We start from the raw sequence: 19,845 nt of genomic DNA, 5'->3' as shown, positions 1-19,845 counted from the left end.
ACAAGACTTTAGACATCTAGGTCATGGTTTATTAAGACTGAGCCATTCTTTTGTTTACTTAGCAGACCGGATAAGACTAGAACACACACACAAGATATTTACCTGAAAACAAACATTTTGAAACTGATGCTGGCCAGTGTCTGGAACATTCAGTTGTATGACTGAAATGCACAGTGTTAAAGTGTTAAGCCATTAATATTGACATCATAAAGGTGGAAGCAACACTTCATATTAGAGTAGTTATATGCCAGGAGTTACATAATTTGGTATATTTGCTAAAGGCTCCATAAAACCACTGGTTCGGATAGAAAAATTCACTTGATACAGCAAGTCAGCCTGTAACAGACAAAGGAAATAAAGTAAGAAAAATGTCCTTTAGGCTGTAAAGTATTAATAGACATGGTTGATATACAAACACTGGAAAAATGAGCTTCCAACCAAGTACGTTCTCTTTGTTAGTTTACACAATACATTGTGTGATTTGGAACTCTGCACTATTCTGTGTTGTTACTGTGTAGTAACTCGTTTGAACTTTAGATTTGCAGGGGATGCTGTTTTAATGACAAAAAAAACCAAAAAAATCTATATATTGGCAGATATATTGGTAGAATGTTATACAATAGGACACTAGCCAAGTCACAGAGCACAAGTAGGAAATATAATATAAATCAGAGAATTTTAATTGAAAAAAATCACTATATTTAAATGCATATCATAATTATTGAAATCACTGTAATATAGTGTTGTATGTAGCCATGAGAGGGGCTGCTGGATAGTGTTGTGTGCCTGAGGTGTGCAATAGAGATGTGTGCAAGGGGCTACCAGATGCTTTGTGTGTGGGTGGAATTTAAGAAAAAAATAGAAAGAGAGAGAAGGAGAAAGAAAGAAAGATAGGACATAGAGAGAGGAGCAAGAAGAAAGATAAAGGACAGAAAAACCAGAGACGAAAGAGGAGGGAGGGGATAGATGGATGGAGAGGGAAGAAAAGGGAGAGAGAAGAACGCTGGATTGCCGGAAAGAGTTAAATAAAGAGAACAAAAGAAAGAAGAACGAAAAAAACGAATTAGTGCACGTCTTTTTATGATGAGCAGATACGCTAGTCTGTTACGAAATGTCGTTATGAACATTAGGTCGCCCACATTCCGCCGGATTATACAAACAGCAGGTGGCAGTAGCTCTGGGTCGGCGGCCGCAGTCTCACTGGAGGAAGTCGCGTCTCGTTACGAAACGCACTTTCCGGTTTCCGCTTTTGGAGTGAAATGAGGTCGTGAGACAAAGGTGAGTGCGTGACGTCCGCTTTAACTGACTCTACGTGAGAATTCGGGTAACCCGGTACTCTTCATTATATCGGGAGGTGTTTGTAGTTACTCTCCTCGCGAGCACGCCGGCCGCGTGTACCGTTCCTGCTGTTGGCTTGCGGGAAGTTCGGCGCGGATCCACGTGACAGACTCTTTACGTGTAGTATCAGAATGCTGAGCGTGGATATTACACGATGCGTGGCGTGCAAAGCCTCTGTTTGTTTTCCACTCGTTGACAATACGTTTTTATATAAAAGGTTATATAAAAAGCGTATTGAGGCGCCTCTATCATTAAGTATAGGAGCGGTTGGGAAATGTGTATTTTGACTCCTAAATGACTTTTCCTGCCGGCAGACATGATCTCTGTAATGCTAGATCCCAGCGAACACATATGTGACAACAACATACATGTTTATTGTGCGAATATTTGGATTTCATGTGAGTCCAGTTGTAAAACCATCATACTGTCCCCTATAACCAGCTAACTCATTAACTCTTTGGATTCCAGTGGAGCGTGGAATGAGACACTCATGCCTCTTGTAGTGAACTTGTTAACTTGTTCTTGTTCCTTATTTCTCAGATTGTAAGCTCCCAAAACCAGGCCCTTCTTCTCGTACTGTATGGTTTAATGTGTGTTGTCATTTGAAATGGTCTTGGTAAATATTTTCACTGTCCCTGTTACAGCCGTGCTATATAATAATGTAGAAGTTTTTGGAGGCATGAGAAGGTGGTGCAGTTCTACCATGCTGCAGTTTACTGGTATTATCCTCCTACAGAAACAATGCTGATGCTTATTTTTTTCCCCCGCTCCCTTGGGTGAAAACATCTTGCATGTAGCATTAACAGTTTTTTTATCTTTATTTAGTATTTTTTTAATACTGCATTACTTTCCATATAGATGTGTTAAGATTTTTTTAAATCCAGCGAGTAAATGTAGCGATTCCATTATAAAGGGCCCACTTTGCCTTTTTTATATTGGGATGTTAATTCTTCATCATCCTGTAGTACACTGTAGATTAACCCTTTGAAGCGTGTCATGTAGCAATTATGAGAAGAATGGAAAAAAAAAAATGGAAGTTATGTATTTGAGTTCCCATTCAAATCTGTTGTATGGCAGCTAGGCTGGGATTTTGAAGTAGCTTAATATATTAATTAGCGAAATCATATGTATGTGAAAAGATGTATTTCTTATTTCATGTATTCAGTGCGAAATTTGTCTTTATCCAGTATAATAATTGAAAAGTGACACTGTTCATTTCTTTTTCTTTTGTAGGATGTGTTTTGAGAAGAGAGGCAGCGATCGGAAGCCGATAAGGATATTCTACACAACTAATATGCAGTAAAACCTTGGCGGATCTCTGCCATCTTTCTAGCATCTGACATTCTTGCCATATTTCAAATGTAAGTCCTAAACTTAGCTGGATAATTATTGGCGATAGTGAATTAGGATTGATTACTGATCCCTGTATCCCTTCCAAGGAACATTTCACTTGGTTACTCATGCGCTAGCTGCCTCCTGCCATTAGATAGCAGTGTCAGGTGTGTGCGCGCATGCATTGTGTGCCCACTCGCTCCCAAAGCACGCCACCCTCTTCTTTAGACTCATCTAGTAAATGTCTGCTTATGGAGGCATGAGAAGGTGGTGCAGTTTGCCCATGCTGCTTCTTACTGGTATTATCCTCCTACAGTAACAATGCTGGTGCTTGTTGTTCTCATCGGTTGGGAAAATAATCTGCATTTTGCATTAACAATTGATTGTTGAAAGTTATTAAATCCCTTATGGTGTGTGTTTTTTTGTTAACAATAAATTGAGCTAAGTTGGATCATCTTGCTTTCTTGTATCTTATCCTACTTCTGTCTTGGAAAGACATGTTGAAAACGTATTTATTGTCTCTGCCCCTGAAATCTTTTCTCAGACACACATTTCTATTAATTGTTATTCTTCATTTTAGAATGAGTATGAGGAAAGACACAATGAGCAGGACGTTGACACAGAGGAGGCTATTATCCATTACTGAAATGAGCTAAAATAGAAACTTCATGAAACTTTAATTCCCAATTAGTCTACATACTATCTAACATCACAAATTTTGTTAACGTAAGTATACTAATCATTTGCGGTCTCAGTATTTTTCCCTGTTACGGAACAAAAAATTCATAGCCTATTAGAAAACTAGTTTGTTATATTCAAATAGAAATAGTAATTTCCTCCTTGTTTTTAGGCCAGTTTAGTGTCCCTTATAGCCTCATTAAAGTTCTTTATGATTAAAGCTCCTCCTCGGCGCTCTGACTTTTGCCACTGATTGGCAGCCATTGGCAGGAAAGTGCTCCCTTTGAAGTAAGTGGGAGCAGTTTTCATGCATGGGGGGGTCTTGTTAGACCCCCTGTTGAGCCAGCAGTGGTAAGTATCAGGAGATGTACTCGGCTGAACCCATCTCCTGCTTGGAAAATAGCTGGGATGGGGAGAAATAAATATGGGGGATTCTGCAGATCCTCCGTATGAAAGGCTGGGAATTGGAATTATGGAAAATATTTTCTTTTCTCAATGATTGAAGGCAAAGAATAATATGTAAGGGGAATCTAAATGTCCCAACATGTGGAATTGCAAAAATTAGAAAAAAACCACTCCTGTAAATGGTACTACGTTTGGTGCATGTGTCCAGATTCTTGCCCTAGTGGTTTGTGGAAACGAAAGAAAATGAAAGTTTTTAAATAGAAACTTTGCGTGAAATTTGAATACTTTTAGGCTCGATTAAGGCATACTGAAAATGCCTGCATCCTTAAGCGGTTCACATAAGTATTAATGTGAAATCCTTTTGGAAATAATTATATATTTAACCTGCAGTCTCTCATGTCCTCAGGTTACCCGGCAGGGGCTGTCGGACAAGATGGTGAGGCACAGCAAGCTACAGAAACAAATTCTCATTCTGTATAAACAGTTTTTACGCGCTGGAAAGGAGAAGCCTGGCTTCTTACCCAGAATACAACAGGAATTCAGAAACAATGCAAAGATTCCAAAAACGGATGTTATGCACATAGAGTATCTGGTGAGGCGCGGACAGAGACAACTGGAACAGCTAAAAGATGTTAATACAAAGCAACTCGGGAGCTTTATTAAAACCTCTTCTGACATGGATGGTTAAAGTATACAATAGATATTAATATATTCATTTATGGTGGAGATTCTTGTAAAAAGAACATTTTCATACTTGTAAGATGTTCTAATGCTGAAAATTATGAACCCAAAATTGACCTTTGCCAATAAAATATTACTATGCAGTGACAAGGGGCTCACGTTGATCCTTGTAATGGAGCTTCTCAGTTTCAATAACAGAGCAGGTCAACACGTTTTAAATATGCATTAAAGTTTTTCTCAGTTTGTTGTTCAGTGGATGTTTTGTTTATTTCTGCCAGAATGCGACTGACTAATAAAGCCTCATGAATACTATAGGTGTACACTGGGTATGGGTACTTGCTTTCAGAATTGGTACTACAGGGGGATGCAAACACACACATCACCCAAAACAACACATGAGCAACACTTATATTGCGGTTCAACTGCAAGCTAATCATAACAATTGAAACTGTTTGCTGTGCATGTCACAAAATGGGCATTTACCCGAGTACTTGTGCAATTCCTATGAGTAAGCTAAAGATGCTAAACCTGTTTCTGCTGCAGGCAGGAATTGGCAAACCATGTCAATTCTCTTCCCCTGTTGAATGATACATTAGACGGGACCGGTTTAGCCCTTGGAGACGTTTGCTAGCGTTAGACCTTAATAGTGAGAGACCAACAACCGTCTACCAGCTATCCCTTTGGTGAAAAAAAGGTCTTTGAGTTGGCTATAGGTGTATTGTACAGATAATACCTGGAATCCAAATTACACAGATCCTAGGAAAGCCACAATCACTGTGTATAAAGGATTTACATTTTACAAATTAACAGTACAAATTAGATTTTTGATAAAATATTTAATATGTAATCAATTACAGCATTAATACATTCAATATTTCCTGAATGTAAGACTATTATATATTTACATTTCTTCACAGAAGAAGAAACAAATGCTAACTGTCGTAATCTTGGCTTCAGTTGCGAGGACGCTTCCATTCATCGCTGGCGTCTGAGCTTGTGATGGGATCCAGTGCTACCCTATTTTGCCACTTATATGCTAGAATTAGAAACATTGTGTAGTACACAGGGAAGCATGGGTGTCTTTCTTCTCTTTTACAGTAAATTAAAAACATATATATATATATATATATATATATATATATAGAAAGTATGTGTCATTGTTTTACTTTGTAAAAATAAAACTAGAACAGCACAGAGTTGTGTGGGATGACAAAGAGAATGTGAGAAGCTTCGTCGGATGAGACACTACAATCCGTTTAGTTTATTTACATAAAAAACAATCCATATTTTTGTTGTGCACCTAAGTGGTGTGCCATACGAAAGTGGAAATATGTTGCACCATGATATGTACTACATTTTCTACATGGCTCTCATTGATGGAGTTAGCCACTAATCCTGTGATGGTAAATGTTATGTCATAAACCCTCAGCTATCTGTGATAAGGTGGCAAAATAGCATAGTTATCGGACCAAATCTTTACATATTTATTTTATCTCCATCCACCGTTACAAAGGTCAATACAAGCTGGGGGGGGGCTGCTTGGTAATAGGAAAGGGGGAGGTGGTAGAATCTAGACTAAATGATAAGTATAAATAAAATAAAAGTTATTACAATATCCCTAAACACAAATACATATTAACATCACTCAAACATAATGTGTCACTCCGCAGATTCCTTAGTCCAGGAAATGCATTTCTTTGCATCGTTAGTTTGTTTGTTCGGAAAGGCCTCAGCATAGCGCTCCCTCGCTTTTTCCCAGTTCTTTTTATTCTGCGTAACAGTCCGAATTTCCTCAATGGAAGACGGGGTGGATGACCCCAAACCAGCCTTCTTCTGGCGAAGCTGAAGTTGAATCTAGTGAAGCAAAATGGGTACAAAAGATTAAAATAAAGCATTGATGATATTGTAAATTTGTTTTATAGGTTAGCTCCTTGTGTGTTCATTACGAATAGCCAAAATCAGGAGTTTTTCCCCCGTCTCTTGACTAAAGCTTTAAAGATGCATGGGCATAAAGATATCCTGAACCTGAGACAAGTCCAAGGACTGACGAAATTTCAAGTCTTTACAGAAAAATGGTTCTTATCTGCCAACATATTCTATGTTTGATTACCCATTAAATGATGCATTATACAGGGACAGCTCAGTGCGCTAGGAAAATGTGCCAGTAAACTGTGACTCTCCATTTAGTGAATATAACCCAGATTGCTTTTATGTAATGGCTGCCAACTCTCTCCTTCTCACAAGAAAAGAAAAACTCCCATTCTTTGGAACACGATTGGGGTTATGGTAAAGATTTTAGCAAATAAATGAAGATTCCTGTTAACAGGACAATCCTGCTGGTTCCTATCGTAACATAAAAACACAAAAAAAAAAAAAAAAAAAAAAACTTTGCTTCAAAGTCACGTTTTTATACATAATCTGGGGAACTCATCTAAAAAAACATACCGGGTCTCTCATGCCATCGCTGGTTTTCCCGAGGCCTTCTCCCTTTTTCCACCCCATCTTCTCAAGCATTTTCCTCCCTTTGTTGCCATCGTTAATTTCACTTTATAAAATTAAAGCAGAAACCGAACAATTAGTGTAAAACTAAATTTCAGCAAAACAATGTAAAATCAAAACATGATCTGGGAGGTATCCCTTTTATTTGGATAGATTGTACACAAAGAGGTAAAAAAAAAAAAAAACCCTGAGTGAAAGTATGTTTTTCAGCAATGTATTGTGCTCAAAAGTTTGGAACGTCACAAAAGTTACTTTCTTTCTTACAGTTCATTAATCTAGAATGAAACGATACATTTTAAAATTGTAAATTACAAATACAAGATTTCATTTTATGTACTTCATATTTAAACGCACACTTAGAAGCCTATCTACATCATCTTCTATATAACGATTTTCTAGAGAAAGCACAAGTTTGGTAAAGATGGCACCTTTTTTGGCTACCTGAAGTATAAGACTGAAGAAGAGACCTAGATCGTCTCGAAACTTGTAATCCTTTATACTTCAGTTAGCCAACAAAGTTACCATCTTTCCCAAACTTGCTTTCTTTTTCCAGCAACACAATACATTAAAATACTTGCGTGAAACACACATGTAGAGCATGTCCAACAGCAGACGCACATATCACACTTACACGTGTACAGATGCTGGGGCATCATCCCTCTGGAAATTGCCTTCGCTTCCTACGACTTGTCTGCGCCTGCCTGCCCGGTCTTTGTACTTTGGATTTTTCACGGCCTTATTTGCCTCATAATCCGCACCCTGCAAACACACATTTACGATAATATATAACATTGTCATAGCGAGCCCAAGCTCCACAAGGCAATATAGCTACTGATTCTCACTGGCCTTGGGACAAATGAAACAAAACCCAACAATCATCTTACCTGTAAACCATATTTCACTCTTATTTGTTTTAGACCCTCTCTTCTTAATAGCTCCTTCTCTTCTTTGTTTAATATGGGGCCTGCTGTTAAAGGAAAAAACAAAAAACGGGCACAATTGCATAAGAACTTTGCAATTATATCAGTAGAGTAAGGTTAAAGTTTAAGGATTTCTTGTTTCTTGTGACAGCTCTGGCAAAATGGGAAGCCAGGATCAGCATAGCTGCCATTCAGGGATCAAAAAAATGTTACTTTCTGCTCCGGGCATTAAAGTTAAGGTTTCTGTAAATAGGTCTCATTTTTACTATTATACGGTGTGCAGGTGGCTGGGGGTGCTTCTCTGGGCCAAGTCTAGGTCAGCAGCCCTCACGATGTTAATATTTTCAATGATTTCGATACATATGATGTTTTTTTTTTGCTTAGAAATAGAAGAGCACTTGGTGAGGAGACCATGGCAGACGCCATTAATCTGCTGTCCTACCAGAACTCTCTTCCGTTTGATCGAGTCGCAGATGAGCTCTAACTTGGCCGGGCTCACATCCGTCACAGGTATCGCTGCCAGGGTGGATGTGGAAGGAAAGAACGGTTTCTCCCAACTTCACTTCATCGCCGTGCTCCAGCACACATGGCTCACATTTCTGCTTTGGCTGCAACAAAGAACACACAGGCTTCGTTGACCATGACAACCCGCTGAATGGCTCTACTACCACGAGATGTTAACAGCCCAAACTCAGCTGGTGGGTCAAGATTAAATTAGAAGGAAATGAAATATTTCCTACATGAGGGTCTTTTTATCTTCTTTGTGAGGGCTCCTCTCATGGTACGGTTATATACCGTATTTGCTCGATTATAAGACGAGGTTTTTTTCAGAGCAAATGCTCTGAAAAATACCCCTCGTCTTATAATCGGGGTCGTCTTCTAATCAGACCTCAAATAGAGGTCTGATTAGGAGACTAAGATCCAGATCCCCCGCACCGCTGCAGGGGACCTGGATCCTCCTGTCGTCGCCCCCCCCCACACACACACACTTACCGGTGCTTCCGGAGGTGAAGTTGGCAGCGGGGGTTTGTATGCGTCCGTCGCAAATACCTTCCCCGACTGTCAGAGATCATTGTTCCAGAGTTCCTGATCTCTGACAGCCGGGGAAGGTATTTGCGACGGACGCATACAAACCCCCGCTGCCAACTCCACCTCCTTCCGGCTGCCGCGGAATGAGACGTCAACCCGCTGCCCCGGCAATACACCAGGAAATTGGAAGCACCGGTAAGTAAGTAAGTAAGTAAGTGTGTGTGTGTGTGTGTGTGTGTGTGTGTGTGTGTGTGTGTGTGTGTGTGTGTGTGTGTGTGTGTGTGTGTGTGTGTGTGTGTGTGTGTGTGTGTGTGTGTGTGTGTGTGTGTGTGTGTGTGTGTGTGTGTGTGTGTGTGTGTGTGTGTGTGTGTGTGTGTGTAGGGCATTTCTGGAATGCCTTACACCCCTATATGCCACTCTGGCACTTAGGGGGTTAAAAGGCATATTATGGGGCAGAGTGGCATATAGGGAGGTATAAGGCATTTCAGGAGGCAGAGTGGCGTTAAGGGGGCATTTAATAGTGCACTCTGCCTCCTGAAATGCCTTATACCTCCCTATATGCCACTCTGCCCCATAATATGCCTTTTAACCCCCTAAATGCCAGAGTGGCATATAGGGGTATAAGGCATTTCTGGAGGCAGAGTGCTCTATATAATGCCTTTTAACTCCCTTAATGCCACTCTGCCTCCTGGAATGCCTTATACCTCCCTATATGCCACTCTGCCCCATAATATGCATTTTAACCCCCTAAATGCCAGAATGGGATATAGGGGTATAAGGCATTTCTGGAGGCAGAGTGGCACATAGGGGGTCAAAAGGCATACCATGGGGCACAGTGGCATATAGAGGGTTAAAAGGCATATCATGGGCCACAGTGCCATATTGGTGTGGCAAGCCTGGGGGCAGATGTGCGTAACTGGGGGACAGGTTGGAAAATACAATAGAAAATATAAAAGAAATAAAAACAAAAAAAAAATATTTTTCTCAATCATAGCTTTTATTAAAAAAAATAGTTTACATGAATTAACATTTACTGGGAAAACTTTTTTCCTTTAGGGTCGTCTTATATTCAGGCTTTTTCTTTTTTTCCTAAGTTAATATTCAGATTTTGGGGGGTCGTCTTATAATCAGGGTCGTCTTATAATCGAGCAAATACGGTATTTCATTGTTAATGTATAGAGCTGTATCGAGATGGAGACGGAGTCACGACGAGCTTCTAAAAGCTTACAGGACTCCATCTTTTTCTATATCAGCCCAATAACGGGTATCACCTTCAACAAAACACTCCAAATAGCACTGTCAGTTACCTGCAGAATCTGGTTGCCATTAATGACTGTGCCGTTCTGACTGCCTTGATCAACAAGAACATAGCTTTGTAAGTCGTTGTCAAAGTAGACTTCGGCATGAAACTACAAGACACGGAAAAAAAAGCACGGCTTTGAGACAAAAAGGGCCTTTTTAAAAAGTCATTGATAAGTATGCATTTATATGTAGCAAACAGGTAAACATAGGCCGACAGAAGGTTTTGTTTATCTGGTTTCTCCAGTAGACTTCACATATTGCACTCAATATTTCATTAAATCAAACATAATAAAAATTTGGTCGGGTCCATTCTTTTCCTGGATGAATGAACGTACCTTACTGACGCCAAGCTCTGGGATTCTTATTGTGTGCCCCATGCCTCTCTCTCTAGGGAGGGATAATACAAAAGAATTAATTAGGTTACAATCTGAGGGGTCACATTTCATCAGCAACTGTAATGGTGTCCATCTATCAACGGTTATTTTTTATGTTCTGTAAATTATGCAGATTTAGATTCCTCCAGCTCTGTCTCTTCCAAATGCATTGTAGGATATTTCGTGCCAGATTCTCTTGGTTTTCTTTTATTCTTAAGAAGTAGCAGGTGTAACATACTCCCCGTGCGTTATTTTTCTAATACAATGAGGGAATTTAAACACGCATGGGATCGGCATGAAACTATCCTGAATATAAAACTAGACCAAGACCTGGTTAAGGTCTGATCAGGAAAAACAGGCAGAGTAGATGCTGAATCTGCTGTGAAAATAAAACATGGCAAGAAGACAACAGCTCTCATGTAAAACACAACTAAAATTAGCAAACAATAATCCTGAATGCAACAGAAAAAAAATGATTTAGTTTACACAGATTACGTGAAATATTGTGCGTTTCACATACACGGTACATACCTTCCTATGGTAGCGCTTTTCACGGCAGTAATGATGAACAGAGATCCTTTCTGCAATGCTGGCGATCGCACGACTATTACTCGAATGCAGGGAGGCCAGATTTTTTCCACATCTAAAAGATTTTAAATTTATATATAAAAAAAAAAAAAAAAACTCAACATCAGGATCAATAATTAAAAAACATCAAGGCCATTAGGATTTATGCGATGAAATAATACTAAAAACAGTCAACTCATGAATTCAGAAAAGCATATAATTAGACCGTTTCCGTGTATCTACAGATCACAAACCCATCCATAATCTATACCCCTCTGAAGGCACAATAAAGGGTGTTTTATGTGTGGGCCCTACAAACTAACCCAATTCTTAATATTTTCCTATTTGTTTTTCAATGCGCGGCAACCGTCACCTACGCAGCCTTTAGCAGCCGGTAACCAAATGTATATCGGCTTCCATCTGTCGTTAGGTCCAACTCCCAGGATGCACCACACCTTCTGTCTCTGCTTAAATGCACACTCCAGCGCCCTATGTTGTCCCATGTTTGACATGCTTTCTTTAGTTGGGGGGGGCCTTTATGAGAAGCTGCAGCAAAATGTCCCTTTAGGTTTGTCATCGTATCTATAATGTCAAAAGGATCATCCCATATCGTATGCATTCGTCTTTCAATGGGCATGAAAAAAATCCTACTCTGATCTGCTTTGGAGAGGCAAGAATATAAAACTTAAAGGAACACACCAGCCATCATAAACACTTTAATGCATACATGTGTATGTGGTCCTTTTTTGTGATGTCCCTCTTGACAAATCCTTGGAGATTTTGCAGAATCCTCCCCCCCATACGTGTTTACCCCTTTCCTTATTCTATTTTCTATGAATATAACGTGTTCAGCCGAACGCATATCCATGGAGCACGTGGCAGCTGCAGCTTCTATCTCAGGTAAGCCCTTTATTATGTTTTTCACTTTTGGAAAATGTATATTAAAGCTCACAGTGTGGAGGTGTCATGGACAGTACTTTAATATGCATTCGTCTTCAGCGGGGCTGTGCCAAATTAAGTAAACATAGTGATCTACCTACTATATATCTATATACTATATATCAAGATACAAATTACTATTCAATGGAAGACACTGAGTGGACTAAAGTACAAATAATAACATGGATTTTCAGTTTTGCCAGGCCCCACGGAGAAACAACATGCCAGGCTGGTACTCAAGATAAAGTCCACTTCAATTCCAATAAAGCTGAAGACTAGTTGAGCATTGGACATCATTCCATTGAAGGTAAAGGCAGACAATGGGCAGGCTGGGTTGTCCCTTTAAACCTGCATGGGCTCGGCATAAAGCTATCCTGAATCTATGATGAGACCGAGGACTGTTTAAGGTCTGAGGCTTTACATCAGGGGAAAAAAACAGCTGGGCTTCTGTTTATTCTATGTGTTTATATGCCAGACACTCTGTACTAAGTAGGTTTGCATCACATCTAGCTGCCCCTAGGGGTCCTCCTCCATTGAAGAGCATCCAATACTGAGAGATCAGGTCTCATTCCTACCATGAAAAATCATTCCACAAAGCTATGACTGAACTCCCGCTCTATGCATGGACCTTACTGAGGTGAGCAACTCTGTCATAGTCCAGTGTGGGCAGGGAGACATCATTTGGCCCAATAACTATAATTTGCAATCCCTGGAAGCTGAATTTAGCATAGAACGAGGAAAATCACCATATCACCTACATGTACATCATGGTGATTTTTCCAGTACAGTGTAGCACGTGACAGAGGTCTGCAGTAGAATGGTGGCCCGCTGCCCTAAATGTCTTGTCCTTGTGTGCCTAGACATTAATGGCCATCTGAAGGACAGTGGTTGAGTGGTCAGTACCTGTCCTAGACATTCATAGCAAAAAAAAACAAAAAAACAAAAACAATCGGGCCATATTGCTTGCCCTCTGTTTAATCATTTTTACTTATTTTTATGATATTCTTCATGCACATCCCAAGCTTTCTTGAATTTCAGGAATCTACTACCCTTTTTGGCATATTTCATATTATATTACCCATCAGTCTTCCACCCTCTACAGCACACCATCAAAGTTTGAAACACATTTCCTTAATATAAACGCTTCCCCTCTTGAACCTTATTTACTCCCTTGGCATTTTTGAACATTTCCTGGTATGTTATGGTAATAAGTTTTGAATTCTTTCCTGACCTGAATATCCAGCTACTCAACTGAGGTCTAACTTTCACAGCCTGGTGGAAAAAGGTGTTTCAGACACTCGGGGTATCATTTAAGTGCAATCTATAGAAATAGGAGATCACCTTCAATCTCAGAGTCGTTTGCAGTTACACTATCGCCACTCGACATGTCTTCATCACTGGATGCCTTCTCACTCTCTGTGATTTCACCTTCCTCTGGTTCACTTTCCTCTGAAGACGAGGAGCTCTCTCTGATGTCTACATTATAACTGTCCAGCTTAGCCTTCTTTCTTTCACAGGCAATCGCCTCCCTTTCAAAATAACTTATCCTGTCATGAGCTGTGCTATTGCTAGATGACGTTACAGATGTTTTCACCTCCTCTGAGCCCTTGGAAAAAAAACATTTGATGCGTTTTAGGGACACAAAGCCGCTTTGAAGTGATACAGTGACCAAAGTGACTTATCATTCAACCATTTACGGAGAAAGTTGAGGTTTCCCAGAACGTTACACAGATCAAAGGTGAACGGAGGTCTTCAATTATTTTTTTTAATGGCAATATTAGAGCGGTCTACAAAATTCAGAAATTGGCTATTTCATCTTAAAGGCATAGCAGAGTGCAACGAACAGATTGCCTAGGGGCGAACAGGAATGCAAAGAATAAACTATCTAGCTAACTCTTCAAAACCAAATATATTCTAACAGAGCAAATAAATGCCGAATTTGCGTATTACAGCGTCTCACAGACCTCCCGTTATCAAGCGAATGTTTCATTCTCTATACTATACTGCACACTCATGTGATAGAGTTAGTTATACACAGTGATCTCCTGTATTCTTCTCGTTTGGATTAGATACCAAGAAAGACAGTTCTACCATACATAGTTACATACAACGTTCGTAAGGTTGAAAAAAGACCTAAGTCCATCAAGTTCAACCCTTCTACCGAAGCTTCCTATTCTTGATCCAAAAAAAGGCCAAAAAACCCTAATTAAGCTACTTCAAATTCTGCCATGAGGGGAAAAAATTAATTAGAGATTAAAGCTCTCGGATAGTAATGCTGAGCGACTGCACGCTTGGTGACGATAAACACTTAGAGGTGCAATGACTATTAGACCCGGCCTTTTGCTTTGACTCATCAGATGATTCTTGGATTGCTGAGACATGAAACGTAAAGAACAACAGAGCCTATAGAATTCTGAATAAAGCATCAGATCTGACAAAACGGAAACCATCACACAGAATGCAATACAGCACAATCCTCAGGTTTGTGTTTTTATCACACTGTATGTTCCAGAAAACACCAAACAAGTGTTCCAAAGTGGCCATGGGGTTTAGGTAAAAATATATATTTAACACAACTGGCAACATCTACCAAGATCCCATAAAAAAGCTTTTCGGGCTTAATACTACCATCATACGCCACAACTGTTTCATTTTACTGTATCCACAAAATAGGCATATATACACAAGTTTAAAAAAAGCAAGACAAGAATGAACAAGCACACATACTCCTATACAATCTAATACACACCACGGGAAGGACTTCCATAGACGAGACCTTAGGAGGAAGAGATGAAACGAGGTCTATCTGGGGCTGGGTGCTTCACACCGGTTTACTACACTTGTATGAAAGAGAACTTGCTGCTGATACGGACTGGTAATCCAAATGGAATATGTACCTGGATGTGATGCAGCTAACCCCCGTGTAAATCGTAAGTAAATAGCAAAAAATAAACAAGGTGTGATGTGAACAAATTAACTCTACCTTTTAAATGTGGGGTGTATCCAAAAGAAGAAATCTTCAAACTAGCCAGGGAGTTTGTCAAATGATGCACCTAAAGACAGGATGAACAGTCAAACTCACACTGCATGAAACGTTCCGTCAACTACCGGCTTTCCACGCCACTAAATACAACCCCTATAGTGCGAGTTACATACCCCGCCGCTCACACTTTCACATAGCAATAATTACTACGACTGCAACTAAGATTCTACGATAGAAAACCTAATCCTAGCCTTCAATACATATACATCGCTGTACAATCCAGTATACACCCGCCAGAGAAGCTTTCAGGAGATCAGTAATACATCTGCTATTTTTGTTTACTGGGAAAACTCAACTTTTTCACAAACATTATACAGGTATTACCACTTTACTTAAAACTGGGTTAGTTTTGAACCATTCAGCACACTTCAAGAACACTGGCAATTTACATTAGAACATAGAAACATAGAACGTGACGGCAGAAAAGAACCATCCGGCCCAACCTCTGAATACTTTCCTTGGTCCCCAGCCTTATCTAGCTGAGCTTTATGCCTATCCCACGCTCGCTTATACGCCTTCGCTGTATAAACATCTACCACTTCTGCCGAGGTTATTTAGAAGTTATCGGATGGTATGTAAATGGCTACCTAACCAAACTAGGCTGATTTCTTTATGGCACGACGGTTTAGATGTTTTCCTACAGGGAAAACACTAATACACTAATAATCAAGAGGATCCTGGCAGCAGAACTGGTAGAGGCTAGCACAGCGAGGGAATTTAAACATGTACGGGGTAGGCATATGGCTACCATGAATCTAAGAGGAGACCAAGGACTGATTAAGGTTGGAGCTTTTACATCAGAAAAAAACGGGCAGTCTAGATGGCCTGGATTGGCTCTTACCTGACATCAAATTATATGTTTCCCAACATACACATCATCCTCAGGTAAAAAAAAAAATGCATGCTATTTTTAACACTGAAAATCGTAAACAGCCTCTAACTACTTAATAAAGCTACATGGCCAAAAAACCATCACGATTCTTCTACTGATCTCAAGACGAAAAGCACAAATGCATACTATCAGATGAACATAACTGATGAGACCGTCTAAGGCCCTCTAACGTGATCTGGAGAAAAGGTGGCATTTGTTTTACTTACTTTGTCTTCTTCCCGCGTGTTGTTGGGCGGTAAACGTCTTTTCTTCTTTGCCTTTTTATCTTTTGTTAGCTGAGAATTCGTGTCGGTAAAGGACTGAAGGTCGACGCGTGAATGAAACTGATAGCGCCCACTCTCCACATCGCAGTAATAATAAATGCCGGTAGCAGAGTCATAATAGAGTTGAGTTTCCTTGACAAAAGATTGAACGGCTGGTTAAATACATAGTTAAATGAGGTTCTGGATTCTTAATCTTATTTCACAGATAATGTTTTTGGAGAAGCTGGTACAAGGCTTTTGATCTGTCATCTCCATTTATAAATACATTAGAAATTAGATGATAGAATCGGTTATTGTTCATTTATAAGGAACCGTGGCTTATCTAGAAATGTTAATCCAAGTCTTAAACCTGTAACAGTCACATAAATACCTGAGCTGCACTTGCGATGATTACATTTAGATGTGTGTAATGGAGGTTCTTTTCTCAGTGGCTAATATATATATTATACACACAGACACACATACATATGTATATAAAAGTGTACATATTATATATTTTACAAGTTATAGAGTGTGAGCTGCTACTAGTAGATGACCCCACTCTCTGCCCACCGGCCCACTCCGGGATATCGATGGGAAAATGATCAAGACCACGTTCCCTTTTACTGTGGGTAGGACTGATGCCAGACCGTAATGGCAACTGTAAAGTAGCTTTGATTTGACGCTTGACCCAGTGCCATTATCAACCCTCTAGTAAGAATATGAATGACCCAATGCCCATAAAACATGAAGTAATGATCCATAAGCTTATCCCAATATCATGCACCTTGATGCAGGTCAAAAAAACTAAATACCAGTTTTATAATTCAACATACCGAGTCATAATAAAACCCAGTACTATGATCATAGTACATCCCAGAGCTTTCGTCATATGTATATCCAGTCTGAGAAAGGGCAGCTTCTGCAGTTGCTCTCAAGCTCTCCGCAAGGGATTCACCCTCTTCATTCTTAAATGGAGACAAAATGTGTTTATACACAGACACACACATACACAACATAGACGTTAAATGCCAAATATTTATGCAGGAAAACAAAAGTGATTGTTAACCGAGAAAAGCTACAGCGGGTCAGCAAATATTCTTATTGAAAAGGAAAAAAAACAAAAAACAAACCATAGCTATAGCTGTAATGAATCTGATTACGCCAAACGTTGTGCTGTAAAAGGGGATTATTGATAAAGCGCAATTAAAAGTGGCGATAAGACAAATTTTATGAAATGTTTGCACCAGAATTGCTCTTTATAACTAATCCCCACTGGATCAACTATGGAATAAAGTGCTCACTTATCCACAAAATCTCTTATAAACATGGGCCACTGTATATTTATTTTTTCACTTTGTAATTCTAGTCTGGTTTCAAATTATGTTTTTTGTATATAAACAATTTTTCAAAAATTTCAGCCACTAACTAATGTCCTCCCGATGTAAGAAAAATTGACTTTGCAAGCATATTTCAATAAAATGTCATGGATATTTCTGTGACCTCACTCACACTAATTCATTTGGAGGGGGAAAACCTTTTAACAAGTTAAAAAAAATGTTTGTTTTTTTTATTTTAAGAAGGAACGAGCCCTACAGAATCTGCTGGCGCTATATAAGTAAATGTAATGTATTATAATCGATTTGCTGGAATTCTCAATAACAAGTACCATACCAGAGTATTCTGATCATATGCCATTTCTGAATGTTCTCCAGTATGCCCGCTACCGACGGCTTCTGAATGTTCCTTTGGTTCAGCTACAGCCTGCTCCAGCCCACCCGCAACGCCGCCGCTTCCATCTTCCTTGGCAGCCACTTCATGGGCATTTGTTGTGTTGTAATAATTTGCATAGGAAGAATAATAGTAATAATCTAGAAAGGAACACATTGCCAAATTAGAAAATACATTACATACACAAAGTCTAACTGGCTTGCAACACTTAAACATTATAAATGATGTGGTGGTCACCGTATGCATGAACGCGGGGGGGCTATGGTACAAAGAAACTCCAAAACCTTAGAAGTGAAGTTCTGTTTGAGTTTTGGAGCTACATAAGGCGGGAAGAGAGTAACAGAGGACGGGTCATGTAGAATCCAGCCAAGCTTCTGTGTGCCATCTTGGCTTCATAACTACCAGAAGCATGTTTATGCTTACAGGACATTTGAATAAATGGGATTCCACGCGTTACCTGAATGTGACCAAGCGGAATGGTCCTCTGTTTGAACCTCCTGGTCCGTTTTCTCCTCTGTAGTTTTATTCTTCTCAAAGATTTCTCTTCTAAGGTCTTCAACCTTTGAAAAACAACACAAAAAAATACACATTCACACACTCAAAAATCTTCTGAACATTGGTGTGCAGTATGGGAGATCATGTTGGTGATATTTAAATGTCATCTGCTTTGGCATAGATGTTTCTTTTGACGATCATTTAAATAAAACCTAGGAAGTCAACTACCTTTTCAGATTAATACGTTATTCGAAGCTCCGTTGGTTGACACGCGAAACACAGATAAGAAAAGACAACAACATCATTGATGGTGACGAACTGTGATAGACTGAGTTTGAAACGTGTGTCAATTGCAACAAAAACAAACTGAGTGTTCCTCATGTAAAGCTCATTCCCAAAAATGATTATCACACAAGGTCCAGCACGATGATATTCACCAAGTGGACCCATCATTCCTATACTTGCAGATACAAGGTCCGCCTGTTAAGCGCACACGCTAATATATATATATACACGCACATATGTATGTTGCACTAGTAAAACAGATAAAGGTATTTGAAACCTTCTGCTGGGATGGTGAGCGGGACAGTCCTTGTTGGATTACAGAATGATGGGCAGAGTTTATGTGAGGGGGGCCAGTAGAAGCTTCCTTCCCAGATGGTCTATACTCCCAGCCCCAGGAGCAGAGATTAGTGAGCATTACTGCCTGCTGATGCCCCACTATTATTATAAGCATTGAGAAGTAACATCCATGCAGGGGCCCAGCCAGCTCTACCGTCTGATGACCGGTACACTTGGCTGGGCAAGGATCACACAACAGCCGGCGGTGGACGATCGTGTCTCGGCTGTTGAGGGCACACATGACCGGGAGGGGTAAGAGTGTTGGGTGCAGGGGTATCTTTTCTGTCCCCGGTTTTGGTCACGTTAAATATCAGTGTTCAGTGCTCACCTGCCGCTGGAGCTCCTGGTTCTGGATCTCGGTGCTCCGGTGCAGTCGCTCGCTGCATCTCAGCTGTCTCTGGATCCGGTGCAGCTCTGCCTGGCAGCTCTTTAGCTCCTTCTCAAGGGCCTGCACCCTGTCACACAGATCAGCGGCCGAACTCTCCATCCGCGGGGATCCAAGCACAGGCGAGGGAGGCGAAGGGCCATTACCAATCTCGCGTTCTTCTGACTCGGCAGTGTCTCCGCTGCACGATGCACTATTACCCTGGGAAGCGCCATCTAGGTCTGGAGAACAAGAGGCCTCGTCCGAAAGTGACCCTAAATCAGCAGTTGGGTCTCCGAGCCCCTCTACATTCAGGGCCATGGTGGGCTCCTCCGCAAGCACCCCGGAGAACTTCACATACCGAATCCCCACCACATAACTTACAATAACCGG

General features: G+C 40.2%; 2 protein-coding genes and 2 non-coding genes across 6 annotated transcripts; 3 read left to right on the top strand and 1 right to left on the bottom strand.

Moving 5' to 3' along the window:
- The first annotated feature begins 1,209 nt into the window (after nucleotides 1-1,209).
- Nucleotides 1,210-4,686, top strand: SDHAF1 (succinate dehydrogenase complex assembly factor 1). Of its 2 annotated transcripts, XM_053447971.1 has the most exons (4): nucleotides 1,210-1,278; nucleotides 2,572-2,699; nucleotides 3,251-3,396; nucleotides 4,160-4,686. In XM_053447971.1, exon 4 carries the CDS (start codon nucleotides 4,187-4,189, stop codon nucleotides 4,439-4,441), a length of 255 nt encoding a protein of 84 aa, XP_053303946.1. In that variant the 5' UTR covers nucleotides 1,210-1,278; nucleotides 2,572-2,699; nucleotides 3,251-3,396; nucleotides 4,160-4,186; the 3' UTR covers nucleotides 4,442-4,686. The 2 variants fall into 2 exon arrangements, with proteins under 2 accessions (XP_053303946.1, XP_053303947.1); XM_053447972.1 differs by lacking the exon at nucleotides 3,251-3,396.
- Nucleotides 2,011-2,138, top strand: LOC128468654 (small nucleolar RNA SNORA47). The gene has a single exon (XR_008345887.1). It is a non-coding gene; the product is annotated as a small nucleolar RNA SNORA47 (small nucleolar RNA).
- Nucleotides 2,923-3,052, top strand: LOC128468662 (small nucleolar RNA SNORA47). The gene has a single exon (XR_008345888.1). It is a non-coding gene; the product is annotated as a small nucleolar RNA SNORA47 (small nucleolar RNA).
- Nucleotides 4,687-6,052: 1,366 nt separating the features above from the next.
- On the bottom strand, nucleotides 6,053-19,631 carry AGGF1 (angiogenic factor with G-patch and FHA domains 1). 2 transcript variants are annotated; one of them, XM_053447962.1, is made up of 14 exons: nucleotides 19,417-19,631; nucleotides 18,430-18,532; nucleotides 17,916-18,112; nucleotides 17,078-17,209; nucleotides 16,206-16,394; nucleotides 15,048-15,117; nucleotides 11,090-11,201; nucleotides 10,520-10,571; nucleotides 10,190-10,291; nucleotides 8,296-8,461; nucleotides 7,818-7,900; nucleotides 7,565-7,692; nucleotides 6,880-6,979; nucleotides 6,053-6,288 (listed from the first exon to the last, which is right to left on the bottom strand). In XM_053447962.1, the coding sequence occupies exons 1-14, from the start codon at nucleotides 19,573-19,575 to the stop codon at nucleotides 6,094-6,096; spliced, it is 1,788 nt and encodes a 595-aa protein (XP_053303937.1). In that variant the 5' UTR covers nucleotides 19,576-19,631; the 3' UTR covers nucleotides 6,053-6,093. The 2 variants fall into 2 exon arrangements, with proteins under 2 accessions (XP_053303937.1, XP_053303936.1); XM_053447961.1 differs by lacking the exon at nucleotides 15,048-15,117 and adding an exon at nucleotides 13,406-13,670.
- Nucleotides 19,632-19,845: the final 214 nt, after the last annotated feature.

The sequence above is a fragment of the Spea bombifrons genome, chromosome 1 (genome assembly GCF_027358695.1).
Source record: "Spea bombifrons isolate aSpeBom1 chromosome 1, aSpeBom1.2.pri, whole genome shotgun sequence".
Taxonomy (NCBI): Eukaryota; Metazoa; Chordata; class Amphibia; order Anura; family Pelobatidae; genus Spea; species Spea bombifrons.
Note: the sequence above shows the minus strand (reverse complement) of the source record. Positions and strands in the feature narration are given on the sequence as shown.